General features: G+C 36.2%; 1 protein-coding gene across 15 annotated transcripts in view; it reads left to right on the forward strand.

The window, feature by feature from the left end:
* The window catches only part of LOC120530915 (eukaryotic translation initiation factor 4 gamma 3-like), a 206,790-nt gene extending 198,271 nt beyond the window's left edge, over window positions 1-8,519 (forward strand). For 13 of the 15 annotated variants that reach the window (XM_039755714.1, XM_039755715.1, XM_039755717.1 and 10 more), the window contains one exon: window positions 1,308-2,274. In XM_039755714.1, the coding sequence (XP_039611648.1) occupies window positions 1,308-1,489 (182 nt within the window). In that variant the 3' untranslated portion in view covers window positions 1,490-2,274. Of the gene's footprint in view, window positions 1-1,307; window positions 2,275-7,720 lie in introns of those variants that run through there. The other 2 variants (XM_039755722.1, XM_039755723.1) reach the window with 2 other exon arrangements.
* Window positions 8,520-15,192: the final 6,673 nt, after the last annotated feature.

A 15,192-nucleotide genomic window follows, 5' to 3' on the forward strand; every position in this document is an offset into this window, starting at 1 on the left:
AGGGGCTGTTTGCACAGAGGCTGTTTGCTTAGAAGATACGGACAGACGCTCCTCTAAAAAATGCTGAAAGACTACCTTCACATTGCTCCCTTCTTTGCGGCCGCTTTATCGCGGTGGGCATACTTAAAAGCCCAACAACACGTATTCATTTTTTAATTGTTTGCTTTTCTCTCGCGCTCTCTCTCTATCTGATGTTCTCTGCTCCTGACGCGCACTCCTTTGAAGAGGAAGATATGTTTGCATTCTTTTAATTGTGAGAAAGAACTGTCATCTCTGTCTTGTCATGGAGCACAGTTTAAACTTTTGACTAAAGGGTGTTATTTCATGTCTAGAGGGCTCTAATAATGTGAAATGTTAACAGTGTGGGAGAGTTTATAAGGACTTAAAATATCTAAAAATAACCATACAAACATATGGTTTCTACTTTGCGAATTTTCACCTATTGCAGGGGGTTCTGGAACGCAACCCCTGCGATCGAGGAGGGATTACTGTACAGTATACGGGTTTACCTTTACATTCTCTTTTTAGGTAATGTATTAAGGTAATTTTTTAGGTAATGTATTAATGCATTAAGCTGAGTTTGCAACAAAATTAAAGTGCTTTGGGGGCATACTGTATTTAAAAAAAGTCCAAAAGTCGCGATTTTTCACAATTCGCAGGTGCTGCCAATATGTATCATTTAAAGAAAGAAGAAATACTTTATTTTTATTATTTTTTTTTATTCATTTTATTGTAATCATTCCATACAAATCAATCAATTTTTAAAGAAAGTAGGATTGAGAACAAGTCAACCCCAACCCCTGAGAAATACTTTATTTATGAGTAGAAGTAGAACCAATTTCACAAGCCTAACATTTACTGCTTAAAATATGGAATACATTTCAAAGAGATTACAGGCAAAGCTTATTGATGTACCTTAAAACTGGCATATACACAAAAAAGGAGGAAATGGTTTTGTTTTTGTGCTTTAAAGACTTCAAATAATAAACTGTAGAGGTAGGTTCGTGAATTAAAAATAAATTGGCAAGTAAACTAAAATTGACAATGCACACAAATAACCCCACATGCAAAAGGACAACACACTCTCCCAAAAAAACAGGAGAAAAAAGTCGTCTTCCCCCAGCAGTGCACTTTTTTTTTTTTTCTACATCTCTGCTTCTATAGATTAGTCAGTAATGCAAATCAGCATGGATGTGCTTCCATGTTTGTCATGACAGAACAAAGTGGAACATTCTTGTTTTGCACAGTTGGCTACAGTATGTTTTTCAAAGATACTTAATAAAATGTTCTGTGCTTGTCCTTTACAGATTTGCTGAGGATGTTTTTTGACTGTTTATATGATGAAGATGTCATTTCTGAGGATGCATTCTATAAATGGGAAGCTAGCAAAGACCCAGCTGAACTAAGGGGCAAAGGAGTAGCTTTGAAATCGGTCACAGCCTTTTTCACATGGCTTCGGGAAGCAGAAGAGGAGTCTGAAGACAATTAAAGAAGTCATTTCTTCGCCAATCAGTGCAGAAAGGCCAATAGCCACTATTAAACTTAAATTTATTAAAAAATAAACTAAAACAAAAAAAAAACATGCACAGATAGGAATTAAACACAATTCTGGTGAACAATTTTTGGTACGGTTCCTTAAAAATGCAAACAAATTTAGTTTGAATTCACGGGCGGAGCACTAAATATATGTATTATTTATAGAAGATATTTTTGTTTTAAATTTTAAACTTTTTTTTTTACTTTTTAAAAAGAGACTTGTTTAAAAGAATTTCTGTGCTGCGAAGATATAGGTTATGAACAGTTTAATTTATTATTTTTTTAAGTACTGCAAATAACAGATTTATTTAATATTTGCAGTCTTGATTAAGGACAATATAAATAGATGAAAAATAACCCCCCTGCTTTCAAAACTGCACGAAAACAGGGTACTTTTTTTGGGTGGGGGTTGGGAGGTGGGGAAAATTTTAAAAGGGGGGGGCAGCTGAATTAAAGATGTGTTAAAGACATCTATTTTAAAGGTTATTATTAAATAACCAATTAAAACACTTCCTGCCTGCTTTGGCCAGCTTTCTGTGAATTGTAACTCTTCTGAATGAGGACAAATACAGCGCATTCAGGAAACAAAATCTGAATGAGTTTAAAAGAAACAAAAAAAAAACTCAACAATCCCAGATGACAGAGGCTTGTTGAGAGAAATAAGTGCTTGTAATACAACATATAGAGCAAATTTAAAGCTTGTAAATACATTAAAGAAAAGAGGTATTTAAAAAGAAATTAAAACTTGACAGTGTGGTCCATTTGTTGTTGATATGATGGAAAACAAATATTTGTTTAGCATTGTTTTACTTGGGTGCAATTCTTCATCACTGGTTTACCTTCAGCCTTAAGGCAAGAACGAAGCAGACAGAGCCCAGGACTCTGCACACAGGTCTGCCCTCAGGCCTTGGATCTGGCTAAAGGTTGAGGACGGTCAATTCCTGACAAAGAAATAGGCCAGCAAGACCATTGGAGGATGAAAAGCAACACAATTGGGAGCATACTCCAGCAAATATTTATACACATATATATATATATACTGTATACACATTTTTATTATTTTTTTTTTTTTATATATAAAGTGTTACTTAGTGCCATGTTGTTTGTGGAGAATACTGAGAAAAATTTTGAATCTCCTGTTTTCTTGGAGAACAGAGATAATAAAATTCCAATATAATAGGCAACCAGTAATAGACAGCAGCAAACAATATCAAAAATGTCCATGAAGAGATACTTCCATTACTCTTGTTGCATAAGTCCACATGTCAAGTCACCAATTTCTCGTCATTTGTTTTCCTGTTATTTTTAATATCTAGCTGCATACGTCTGTCAGTGAAGTTTGCACTGTTGGTATCAAGTGAAGTGTAATACTGTATTAGCCAATAAATAAGCTGTTACTGAGCTGCACTGCTGACAAACGAATGAAATGGTGGAGACGAATCTACAATTTAAATGCTTGTTTGCGTTTCGGCATGTTCCATGTTTGCTTACAAGAGCATTTTGTAAAAGTGGTTTATATAACAATATTTTTAGTAAAAATAGGTGTGTTTTGGACATTGTATGCATACAACAGGGTAACCAGACATGTGGATTATGCAACATGAGTGGCGGTACATTTTTTAATGAATATAATTATTATCCAGCACTTGTCACCACAGCAGAAACTACATCTTCATTTAACTTGAAAGCACTGCAAGTTTTTCTCAATCATCACTACAAACTACATTCAGTAGGTGACATAAATATCTTTGGATTGAGAATTCTTGTACTGTTCATTCAGTGTGCACCACTCCTAGATCTGGGACTTTACCCTCTAATCTAAACTTGTTATATATATTTATGTTACTTACATATTCCTCCTTAAAAGGACCAGCTCAGTGCTGCTTATCATTTTCCAGCCTTGCCAAAGTGCACACATCAATTTTGTAGTAATTTCTGAAAATACGATGCGTCTTTATTGTGCCTACTGTATTCTGCAAATTCTGGTATGGAGGTTTGTTTTTCTTTTTTTGTGTTTTTTTTTTTTTTAAAAGATGTTTTGCATATTCAGGCTTAGTTCTTTTCAGTGAGTAGTGCAAATTTGTAACAACTTTTATAAATAATGTTAACACAAAGTCTTAGATGGAAAGTAAGAGGCAGCACAATATGAGAGCAACGTGGTGCTGGTGAATGTGTGTCCACAATATGACAACGTTCTGTGAAAGGGCCAGGAAAACAGGAATTTGTGACAGAGATGTGTCCAGCACTTGGTCAAGGGGAAATGAGGAGAAACATTACAAGGTAGAGTCAGTGGTCAACTATGGAGGATTATTTGAACAAAGGTAAATACATAAATAACTATGAAAATAATGATATACAGGGGGTCCTCGGGTTACAACGTCTCGACATACAATGTTTTGAGTTTACAACGCTCACTTTCATAAAAACATAAAAAAAAAAAAAAGAGACATGAGAAGTAATAAAGGTAAGGATTTTTTTACACTCATTTTTTCTGTTACTACAGCACAGTATATTTATGTCCTTTTCCTGAGGCTTAGATTTTGTGTTTTTATGTTCTAGATTATGATTTTGCAAAAGTGTTAAGATAGGTAAGTGACTTAGGCTAGAGTGTGATTCGACTTACACCAAAATTCGGGTTACATCACTGTTGTAGGAATGAAACTGTGTCGTAACCTGAGGACCCCCTGTATAAGCACAAATAATTAAATGTTTCATCAAATGTTTGTTGCTAATTTCATTATGCATTTATTTATTTACTAGCTGTCCTACCTGTCTAAAATGGCTTGAAAGTTTAAAGATTGCAGTATACAATCTACTGAAATGTATTTTGTAATGTAGGGCCTATTTAGTAATAAAATATGTTGCATTTTTCATTCCAACAGATGGTGCATCAAAAACATTTGTAGTAGTTAAGTTCATCATTACATATGATAGATGTGCCATCTGTTGGAAAGACATGCAATGTATTGTATTACTCCAAAAGCTTGGGTTGCACCATCTGTTTAAATGGCTGAGACATAGCAAACGGGTGAAAACACAGATGCATATCCTTTTATTAAGATGGGTTTCTTAATTTATTTCAGAGTCGCTGCATGCAATATGAAATATGCTTTGAAATGTAAGCTGTCATTTTCACCTGTCCAAGTTGAGAGGGTAGGTTCAACTGACTGCCATATTGCAACTGATGATCATCGGTAGAGTAGATGTAACTGTTTGGCCATCAAAGGCCACATTTGCAGCAGACAGTCACCTTAGAGGCAGAGTCCTGTTGATGAAGTCAGGGCTTTTTCAATTAAAGTAGCTGCTTTGCGTGGTAACTTAGGGGAAACTTCATCTTGCATTTGTGTATGTCATGGGCTTGCACAGACATAATGATGAGAATGCACTATACTGAAGATTCACCAATTAAAACGCAAGGCGTATTTCATGTTGAGTGTGGTGTCAATGAAATGAACAAATGAGCAACAAAAAACATCTTTCATGACACGTTACATATGGTGACATTTATTTATTACAAAAGACTAACTACCTATTAATCTAACATATATAACCTGCAGAGTAACTACAGTAAATAGCAATGATTAATGAAGAAGCAATTTGTGGCAAGATTGATGCATATATTAGTATACCCAGAGTATAACCACACAAACATCACCACGGTGAGAATATGCAAATATGTCAATTATAATTAAAATACTAAATTTTCCAGGCTTGAACAGCCAAATAAGGCAGTGTCCACAGGTCTTACAGCATGAATTTCCAGTTTGGGTTGTAATGTCCAGACCATAAGTGTGCAGAGCAAGTAGACTGATGTGTTCCAGGGAATCTTCCCTTTTTCAGGGACAAGTGCAGCACCTAAGGATAAAAGTATTCAACAAATGATACACTAATACATTCACCAGTGTTCCCACAATTTGGTTGAAATATATCACCTATGTGAAAAGAACCTGCTTCATTAATAATTGTGACGTTTATTTATGTTCCCATTTCAGAATTATTTATTTGCTTATTTATTTATGCTATTTTGTCCTCCATAGTCCGCATTCAGTTATTGCTGACGGTTTCTGAGATGCAGCACCCCAGTGATTATGTGTACATTGAGGTGTGAGACACTATACTGGCTCTTCATTGCTTAGCCCTTACAAGTAACTTAAAATATGATATCTGTTCAGCAACGGTGTTATTCTGGTTAAGAAATTTATTTTGCAAGGCTAAAAAAGCTGGTCTTGATAGAGTTGAAGAAATCATAGCCGAGAACTTCTGTACACAACAAACATGCAAGTGTTTTTGTATTGCAAAGTTCTTTTCTTAATGTATTAAAAGGTTGTGGGGGTTCAGTCTGCCCCTGTGGAGGAAAAAAATGTTTACCTAAGTACATTTGTTAATGAATTTCCTGTGTTTTGGTGACTGCTCACTACTTGATTTAAATTGCAATACTTTTATATATAAAAAAACAGAGGAGCACCCTCCCTATCTTTTTATGGGAATGGTCCGAGCAGCCATGTAGAGAAGCTGAAGTCCATGTGTTCTTGTACTTGTGCCCAGGTTTAGTCATAATTAGGCTGTTCAGCCTATCCATGTGACCTTTGGAGTTTTTTGGGGTTTTTTTGTAAAGAAGACAACACTACACAAATCGATATAAAGAGCATTAAACCAGTGTGCAAGGTCAAGAACATGAGAAATTTTGCAAACAAGAAGAGATCATTCAGTCCTTCAATTTTGTTTGTTTAGCTAATAGTTAAGCTGCCCCAATATGTCATTCTGATTATTCTGAAACATTATCAAGGTTTCTGCTTCAGCTTCATGTCTCTAGTTTGTTCCTGAGTCCCAAAACTCTTTGTGTAAAGTAGTGGTTCCTGGCTTCAGTCCTAAATCTACTACTTGCTCTTAATTTCCAGTGATGTCCTTGAGTACGTGACTCATCATTAGGTTCAAAGAATTCTGCTGTATCTGCTCTGTCAATGCCTTTGACAATTTTGAAGATCTGGTGGAGGTCCTGTCTTGCTGTTATGTCTGTCTTCTACTGTGGTGACTGCACATGATAACTCCTGATGAGGTGTCACTTGCGCATTATATAATCTGAGCAGAATGTCCCATTATATTCAGCAGTTTTTTCCTATACCATTTTATTTGCCTTTTGATCGCTTTTACACCTTGCTTAGATGATGAAAATGTTTTGTCAACAAAAACCCAAATCCTTTTCAGCAGTTGCTTCTTACAGGACAGTGTCTCTATCCATATTATATTTATAATTGATGTTCCTTTTGCCCACACATTGCACTTTTCTACATTAAACTGCTTTTTCCAAGTATTTGTCCAGTTCTTCTTGAATTGTTTTTTTCTTCCTCATCAGTGTGTGCTATTCCTCTGATTTTAGTTTCATCAGCAAATTTCACAAGCTTACTAACTACAACAGAATCCATGCCATTCATATTAAATAAAAAAAAGTAACAGTCCAAGGATAGACCCTGGAGCAACTCCATGGGTTACTTCACTCCTCTTATCTGTGCTCTTTGTCTCCTGCCAGTTAACCAACCTGAAATCCAGATTTGCAGGTTACCTCTGATGCCTACAGGTTCTCATTTCAGAATGAAGCTTTGGTATGCAACTGAGTCCAAGGTTTTTTGAAAATCTTAACTAAATTATGTTGTATGCTTTGCTTTTGTCAACTATTCCAGTTGCATTCTCAAAAATGTAGTTTGGCAGGGTCTTCCTCTCATAAACCCATGCTGACTGTTATTTAGTAAGTTATTTTCATACAGGTACTTTTCTAATTTAATATTACAGTTTCACTAATTTTTCTTGATACCATAGTAAGACTTACAGGTCCATAATTACCAGGATTAATTTAGCCTCCATCTGTGGAGACTGAGCTCACATTTGTAACTTTCCAGTCCTCAGGTGCTTCTCCTTCCTCAAGTGCCTTCTCAAATATGCCTAGTAAGAGTTTGTAAATGTGTTTCATTTCTTTCAGTATCACCAGTAAAATCCCTTCAGGTCTGGGAGTTTTATTAACATGTCTTTTCCCCTTAGATCTTTGGTCTATTAAAGGGGTGGTCAGAAAGTTTGTGTCTGAGCCTGTACCCGTTTGTGTAGATTTTGTAAAATTAGCTCCTTTGTACTAAAATACATAAATTGCAAGTTTGTAGAATTTGTGGTTTATAGTGTACTTTTCTTGTTTCAGAAACAAGTCAACATGGATGACAAAGTTAGTGCTATCTCTGAATTTCTAACACTACATCTTGGTAGGTTCATTCTCGCCTGGAGTACCAACGCCAGACCCCTTTTACATGCCACAGTCAAGAGATGGGCTGCAGAACAGTTTGTGGCAGGATGTGTCTCAAAGATGGCCCAAAGTCTAATCTGCCTTCGATCTCTATGACAGAAGAGCGTCAAGGAGTGGATTACATGGCTAAAGTGAGATTTTGTCTGGGAATCCATGAGTAATTAGAGGTGAGCGAGGTCTGTGCACACTGTGTGTTCTTAAATGACACATCACTTCATCCACCATCCTTCTTGGGAGAATTTCAAGTTATTTATTTTGGACTGGAAGAAATTTTAAGAAGTGTTTTAAAAACCAGGGATGAAACCGGGATACATCGTCATTACCCAAAAAATATATATATTCAATAAAATGGAAGCATGATGATTCTCTGACACTAAGAAATTTAAGGTCCAAGGAAGTGGCAGCAAGACTGCATACTCATTTTTTTATGATGATGATGTAGTCCATACTTATTCTGTGACTTAAATCAATGTAGCTTTGAATGGTTGTCTTCAGATTTGTGACAGGGAGAATCCATTAGGAAAGCTGTTGACCATCATCCTTCTGCCCCATGGGATGCTTTAAAGAGATGCCATACCTTCCTGGCACCTGTTCTCTATCCCAACAGGTTGTGCTCTGCCAAGGCTGGAGACATCAAGTTGGCTACAGAAGAGTGGTTTCACAAGTAAGGCCGTATATTTTCAGTGATAGCATTCATGGAGATTATGTTGCAAAATAAAACTTGCCTAGTTTTACTGGTGTTTCTGTTAATAGGTTAGGTTCAAAATTTTTTGATCATCAATTCTGTGTCGATTAGAGAGTAGTATACCATGGTCTTGTAGTGGCCAACACCAATTAAATCTGAAGCAGATTTTCCTGAATGGTGACATGACTGAATTTGTGTGTCCTGTGTCGTATTTATAGTCTCTGCTGGCATTTCTCATTTGCCAAACCAAATGTATTTTTTTGTGTTTTTTATTGGAAAATATGGATTCAAGGTTTATTTCCTGACAAAAAAACACCGCTTGTATTCAAAGTCCATCAGACATACCAGAAACTGATGTGTGTGCAGCTCCACAATCTCACTTTATAACACAGGACAGAGTGGTGTAATGGCTGGGTCCAGGAATTCAAGGTAATATGGAAAAGAGTTATGAATGAAATTAAAACGTTCTCTCACATCCTGGAATTTCAGTTCAAAGCCCCAGTTCTGGGTTATCTAAGACCACAGCTTCTCAGTTCAGAAAGTGGCTGTGCTATTTGTCAGGTAAGTGCAGTGCTGTGATTTTATGCTATAATGATTGTTCATTACGTGAATGTTTCTTTCCCTCTTAAGTTTAAGGATTTAATGTTTTGAAGCAGTAAAGCAGTGACATATTACACTATCATCAAGTGCTTTATGGTCTCTGATTCAGCACAAATTCAGCTTTCCATTCATGTCAGGCACCAACAGATTAACACTAAACTATCAAATATAATAGAAAAGAAAAAAAATCTTTGCATTTTCTTGTAAAAATAACGCAGACATAATTAATGAAAAAAATTAAAAGAGAACCATTTTAGAATTGAAAAAAAAAAATTACAGAAAGTGTGAGCTGCCCTTATTTACAAGAATACAAATGTGTTCTGAGATTATCGGGCAACGAAGACAAACTTCGATGTAAGGTAGCTTTTCTCACTAATCATGGTGCTGCAAACAGCTGACTTTGTTACATGTTGATTAGCACATCCATCTAAGAATTTCACGATCATCTATACATGTGACAATGTTATCACAACCACTACTGTATGTTGAGCATGTTAACTGTATTCAGCAACAGAACATCCTGGTGGCACTTTTATAACCTGCCCTCTTGCTTCAAAAAAAGTGCTCTACCAAATGCTCACCTGAGGTAAAGTACTTATTTCATGTAAAGAAAATTAAAGTGTTGAGGAAAGGCAGTTATTAGCCATGGTGCAGGAGAGCAGTGACCTGTTACAAGTATGCAATTAGACATCCCACCAATGACTAGAGGGTTGAAGATCTGCTAATTGTGTTGGAGGAAATCGCATGGAAGGCAATCTGGGATGTTACTGGGAATTTTCTTGGCAACTCCAAAGTACCAAACACTTCAGACAAGCCCTAAACGTTGGCCTTACCTGGCAGCCTGGCCTCAAAAGACAGGCTTCCTAGACTGCACAGGCTCAACAACAGGGCTCGGGCATTTAAATAACAAAAGTTCAAAAATGTAGAAGAGGAAAAACTTGAAACCTCTGTTTCAACACAAAATAAAACAAGTTGCCTACTTTCAAATATTTAGTCAAAAATAGTACGGGGTAGTAACAAAATGGAGCAAACATTAGGTTTTACCTCCATGCAAATCCAAATCAGTCTTAAAACACTGCACCTTAATACAAAATACTCTAGTCAAAAGCCAGAGAAACCAAACACGAAAATAATCAAATCAAGAATCAACACAAACCACAATGACTAGCTATGTTTGAGCTTCTGAAATAGCAAAGCTTCACTTAAGTGCTAAGGAGGCTGGAACCTCAGCTACATGTTTAGGTGGCCCTGCCTCCTTATTCTACACATATAGAAGACAGGGAAGATCACAAACCACACTACAAAGAAACATGAACACAAAGAAAATTACAAAAATATAAAGACAAAATAAAGCCAAAAACAGAGTTAATAACTTAATATACAACATTACTTACAAATAACAAAAGAATGACTAAATAAGCAAAAAATAAACAGCTAGGGCAACAATAATGGCTGTACCATGACCCATTGTCAATGCCAGTCATGGCATCAAAGTTCACAACAACTCGCCAACTCATGGGACTGACAGTGACATCGTCCATCAGCTATGGACTACTTCAATAACATATGAATGACATTTGAGACTGGACTTTCCATTTCGAGCCCATGTATGATGTCATTTGTACTCTGTTTCCCACTGAGAAAGTATTCAGACCCTTTCACTTTTTACACGTTTAAGTTGCAACAATAAAATTTATTTTTTCCCAGTCAATACCCCAGAATGACGAAGCAAAAAAAACAGGATTTTAGATTTTTTTTTTTTCATATTTATCTAAAATAAAAACCTGAACTATCCCATTAACACAAATATTCAAACCCTCTACTCAATATTTAGTAGAAGCACCTGTGACCTTCCTGGGTGGTAGACGCAACAAGCTTTATACACTGGGATTTTCTGCAATTCTCTGTAGATCCACTGAATCTCGGGTTGAACGATGACCATTGGTGGACAACTTTTTCAGACTTCTCCAGAGATGTTTAATTATGTTCAAGCCCAGGTTCTGGCTATGCCGCTCAGGTTTATTCGAAGAGTTGTCCCTAAGCCATCCTGTGTTGTCTTTGCTTTGGCTTATTGTCCTGTTAGAAGGCAAACTTTCCGCCTAGTCTTAGGTCCTCAGTGCTATGGAGCAAGCTTCCTAAAGGATATCTCTGTATTTTACTGTCCCGCTTTCCCTAACCCCGTCTAGTTTCCCACTCACTGCCGGTGAAGAATCCCACAGTATGATGCTGCCACCACCATGCTTCATCGTTCAAATGGTATTGCACAGGTAATGAGTGGTTTCTGGTCATCTCTAGACGTTACACTTAGAATTGAGTTTAAACAATTCAATTTTGGTGTCATCAGACCAGAAGGCCTTGTTTATCATAGCCTGAGTTTAATTTTGCAAACTCCAAATGTGCTTTCTTGCATCTTTGGGCCTCTCTGCTCTGAAGTCCAGCTAAGTGGAATATTACAGTCCTTCTGGAAATTTTTCCACATAGGTTCTCTGGAGCTCAGCCACAAAGACCATCAAGTTCTTGATCACCTCTCTTACCAATACCCTTCTCCCCCGATTGCTCACTTTCGCCAGACAGTCAGGTGTAGGCAGACATATTGTGCTTGTCGACAGCATCAGTTGCTAATCACTTGATGTTATCGCACTACCTGTACTTAAGATGTCAGCTTGACATGCACTGTATCCTAAGTTTTTGATAACTTAAAACATCTTTGTGTGCCTTATACCTGTTTTGGTAAAGAAAATGTAATTTATTAGTGTGTTTCTTTAGAGTTTAGCACTCATTTTTAACCAGATTTTTTTTTTTTACCATTTTAGTTTTGTGCAAATTATTTTTGCCTCAGAAATTACTGAAGCTATGGTTTTGACCAAACAGAATTTGATATTGTATCAATTTTAAATTTTGTTACACATTTGGATGTACTTGATAAAGTTTTATCATCATTTTCATGATCTCACTGTAATCGTGTTTTTAACTATGATCCTGCCCCAGTTTGTTTAAATTTACTTTTGTGCCTTTTTTGTTAATTTTCTATTCACTAATTATGATCTTTTCTCTTAATATTGTTATTTCTATTTATTTTTTGTCTAATTATTTATTGTTATTTTAATTTTATTTATCTACCACGTTACCTGTCGAACAAGGCTTAATAGAATAAATGTAAAAGTATTTGCTATCTCATGCCCTATGTGTACCTTCAGTGCCTTCCCTTGGTATCTTCATGTGTCTGAACCTCTCATGCCCAATATTCCATCTCTTCGTAAAGCCTGCTTCTCATATTCTGTCATTTTGAGGTGACTTACTCTCTTCCTATCCAATCTTATACTTCCCTTCTTTGAAGGTGATTCTCAGCATACCTCCTAACCATATACTCCTCCTTATGTGTCTGACACTCACACTTCCTCCTTCAAAAATGACACCAAAGCCAAACTGACCAATTAGAGTGATCCGAGGGAACAGATATACACACACAGGCTTTAGGGTTTTAATACATAGTGGATTATTCAATTTCTTCATGTGTAATTGTGTTGTATTATGTTCCATGTGTTTTGTTATTGGGTCTCCAAGATGTGGGGCCACCCCCAACCTGCAAAGACTGGTTTCAGGAAGCCAGTTCAGTGCAGTTCTTTTGAAAATACTTTCATGGAATTCTGAATTATTGTGAATATTGTCCATCTATTTATTTTTCTTGAAATTCTGCTCTTTCTTTAGTTTTGATTATTGTATTTGATATTGGTTACCGTGACTTGAATTTTACTCTTTTTTGAATATTTTATTTTTTTTCCTCCATTCTTTGTTAACCTCCTTGGCATTATCTTGAGTATGACTGAGGCCCCGAATTCTATGTTATTACGGTTAAACCTGAGGTAATGCTCTTCTTTCACAGTGTTAAGCCCAAATAACTCTTGGGACAGTATTCTGTTGCCATCTAGTGGATAAAATAATATTCTACAAAAAATCATGAATATTTCTATGAGTTGCTCATCAATATGCATAAGTGGTGCAGAGCTTTCAACCAAAACACAGTGACATGTAAAGGAGAATTTGTAAAGTCAGTTTTGGAACAAACTGAAACTGAACCATTTAGTTAATTCAAGCAATAGTGATGACAATGTGAATTAGCCATCAGACATTGACACAGATAGTGAAACTGATAAATATGGTACTGTACCAACAAACCACTGTTGATATGCCTCTTGAATTCAGTCCCATGAAGCTTCAGTGTGGTGCAATATTAGGTGCATGACAAAAAGGCGTAATGATTGTGATCAAGTAGAAGGGCAAGAAAGACATTAGCCCCGTAAGCACTGTTCACAATGCAGCAACTGTTAATGATCATGTCCAGGGAAATGTGGAAGTTGCTTAGCCTTGCACTGTATTAGCCTACAATAACACAAGGGTGACATCGATTGTGCAGTCAATCACTAACATTCTACCCTCTTTTCTGGCAACAGAAAAAAAATTTTAAAAGTGTGCAAAGAAACACATTTCTGCTGTCCCATTTGCAATACCAGGCTGTGTGTTGGTGACATATGAATATATCACATGAAGAACTTGTACTAAATCTACATCAGTACAGTAAAGGACACTAGACATGCCTTTCCTACTGTATTTGTGTTGACATTTTGATGATCTACATGTTTGTTACACAACTTTTTTTTTCTTCTTGTTGAAGAAAATTCAACATTTTTAACTTCTCTTTCAGGCAGTAAACAGAACACGAAGGAAGCTACTAAATCCCTCTTTTACCTTTGGTAGCCCATTTTTAATCAGGACAGGCTGGTAAGATTTTGGCCTGCTTTGTGACTTAATATTTCAGGCCGTACACCTCTGCCATCTTGTTTGCTGATGAATCATGACAACTGCACTACCATTTTGAGCTTTCCTCTATTATCACAGGCATATAGCAATCAGCAATTAGGTCTAATTGGGAACATGACCACCAGACATTCAAAGCCTGACCTCATCACATCCCTAGTTAAGACAGTGGCATGGTAACTTCCTTATCCAAGTTTGTGGATAAACTCTCTAATGTCCTCATGAGTGGTAGCTAACTTAAAAGGTCTTCTGGCAGTTAGGATTTTTGTTACTTCTTTTGATTTAGTTTCTTATTTACATATTTGGCTTTACCATTTTAGTTTTCTGTTGTTTTTTTTGGTCACCTACCCTGGTCTTTCTTGGGTTTACATTTCTGTTTTTCAACTCCTTGGACCTTATGTACAAAGCCTTGCTTAGATTCAACACTAAAGTTAGCATACGCTCAAAAGGCAATAGAATTTATTTCAATCCCTGAAAAAAAAAATCTGTATAGGACTTACGAACTTTTGGAAATTTGTCATAACATTATCACACCAAGTTCCTGTTTTATAAATGTCGACTTTTGTATAAGAATTAAGCTTATGCACATTTCTGAGCATAAGCATATTTTATAAATGAGGCCCTGGTCCGTAAAATACCATTTTTGGCCTGAAGTATTTTTATCCTATGTGGCAACATACTGCTTGTTTTTGACTTTTTGTTTGCCAGCTCCTTTTTGTGCCATTCATCTTCCGGTCATATTCTCCCTCTTTTTCTTAGTTTCCATTGTGATTTTTTTTTTTTTTTTTTAAAGTGTTCACAACGCTCTTCTCAGTTTTTTGTTGATTTTCCTACCAAATAATAAAGCCTTACAGGTGAGGGCAGGCTGGCAGCTCTCAACTGAAGGCTACAAGTTAGTGTTGTTGACTGAGGCCTCGGACAGACTGGCATGCTATTCAAGAAAGTTACTTTTAGTATTTTTATTAAGGAGTAATAAAGTAATTTTTTGTTCATAAAGTGAGATATACCATCACAAAGAATTGTATTTAAAATAGAAAAATGTGACACATCTATTAAAATATCACCATGTTTGATTATTCTTACACATATATTAAAGGTATATACTTTGATAAAAAGGTGATTATCAAACTGTCACTGTAGCTAAATTTTCAAGTTTATCTCTTGCACTGGATGGCCCATTACCCTGGTATTTGTTTAAAATGGTTTTGCCCTTTTGCCTTCCATGGTCAATGAAAACAACACTCACACACTGCCTGCTGTACCCAGCACT

Source organism: Polypterus senegalus, chromosome 6 (genome assembly GCF_016835505.1).
Source record: "Polypterus senegalus isolate Bchr_013 chromosome 6, ASM1683550v1, whole genome shotgun sequence".
Taxonomy (NCBI): Eukaryota; Metazoa; Chordata; class Cladistia; order Polypteriformes; family Polypteridae; genus Polypterus; species Polypterus senegalus.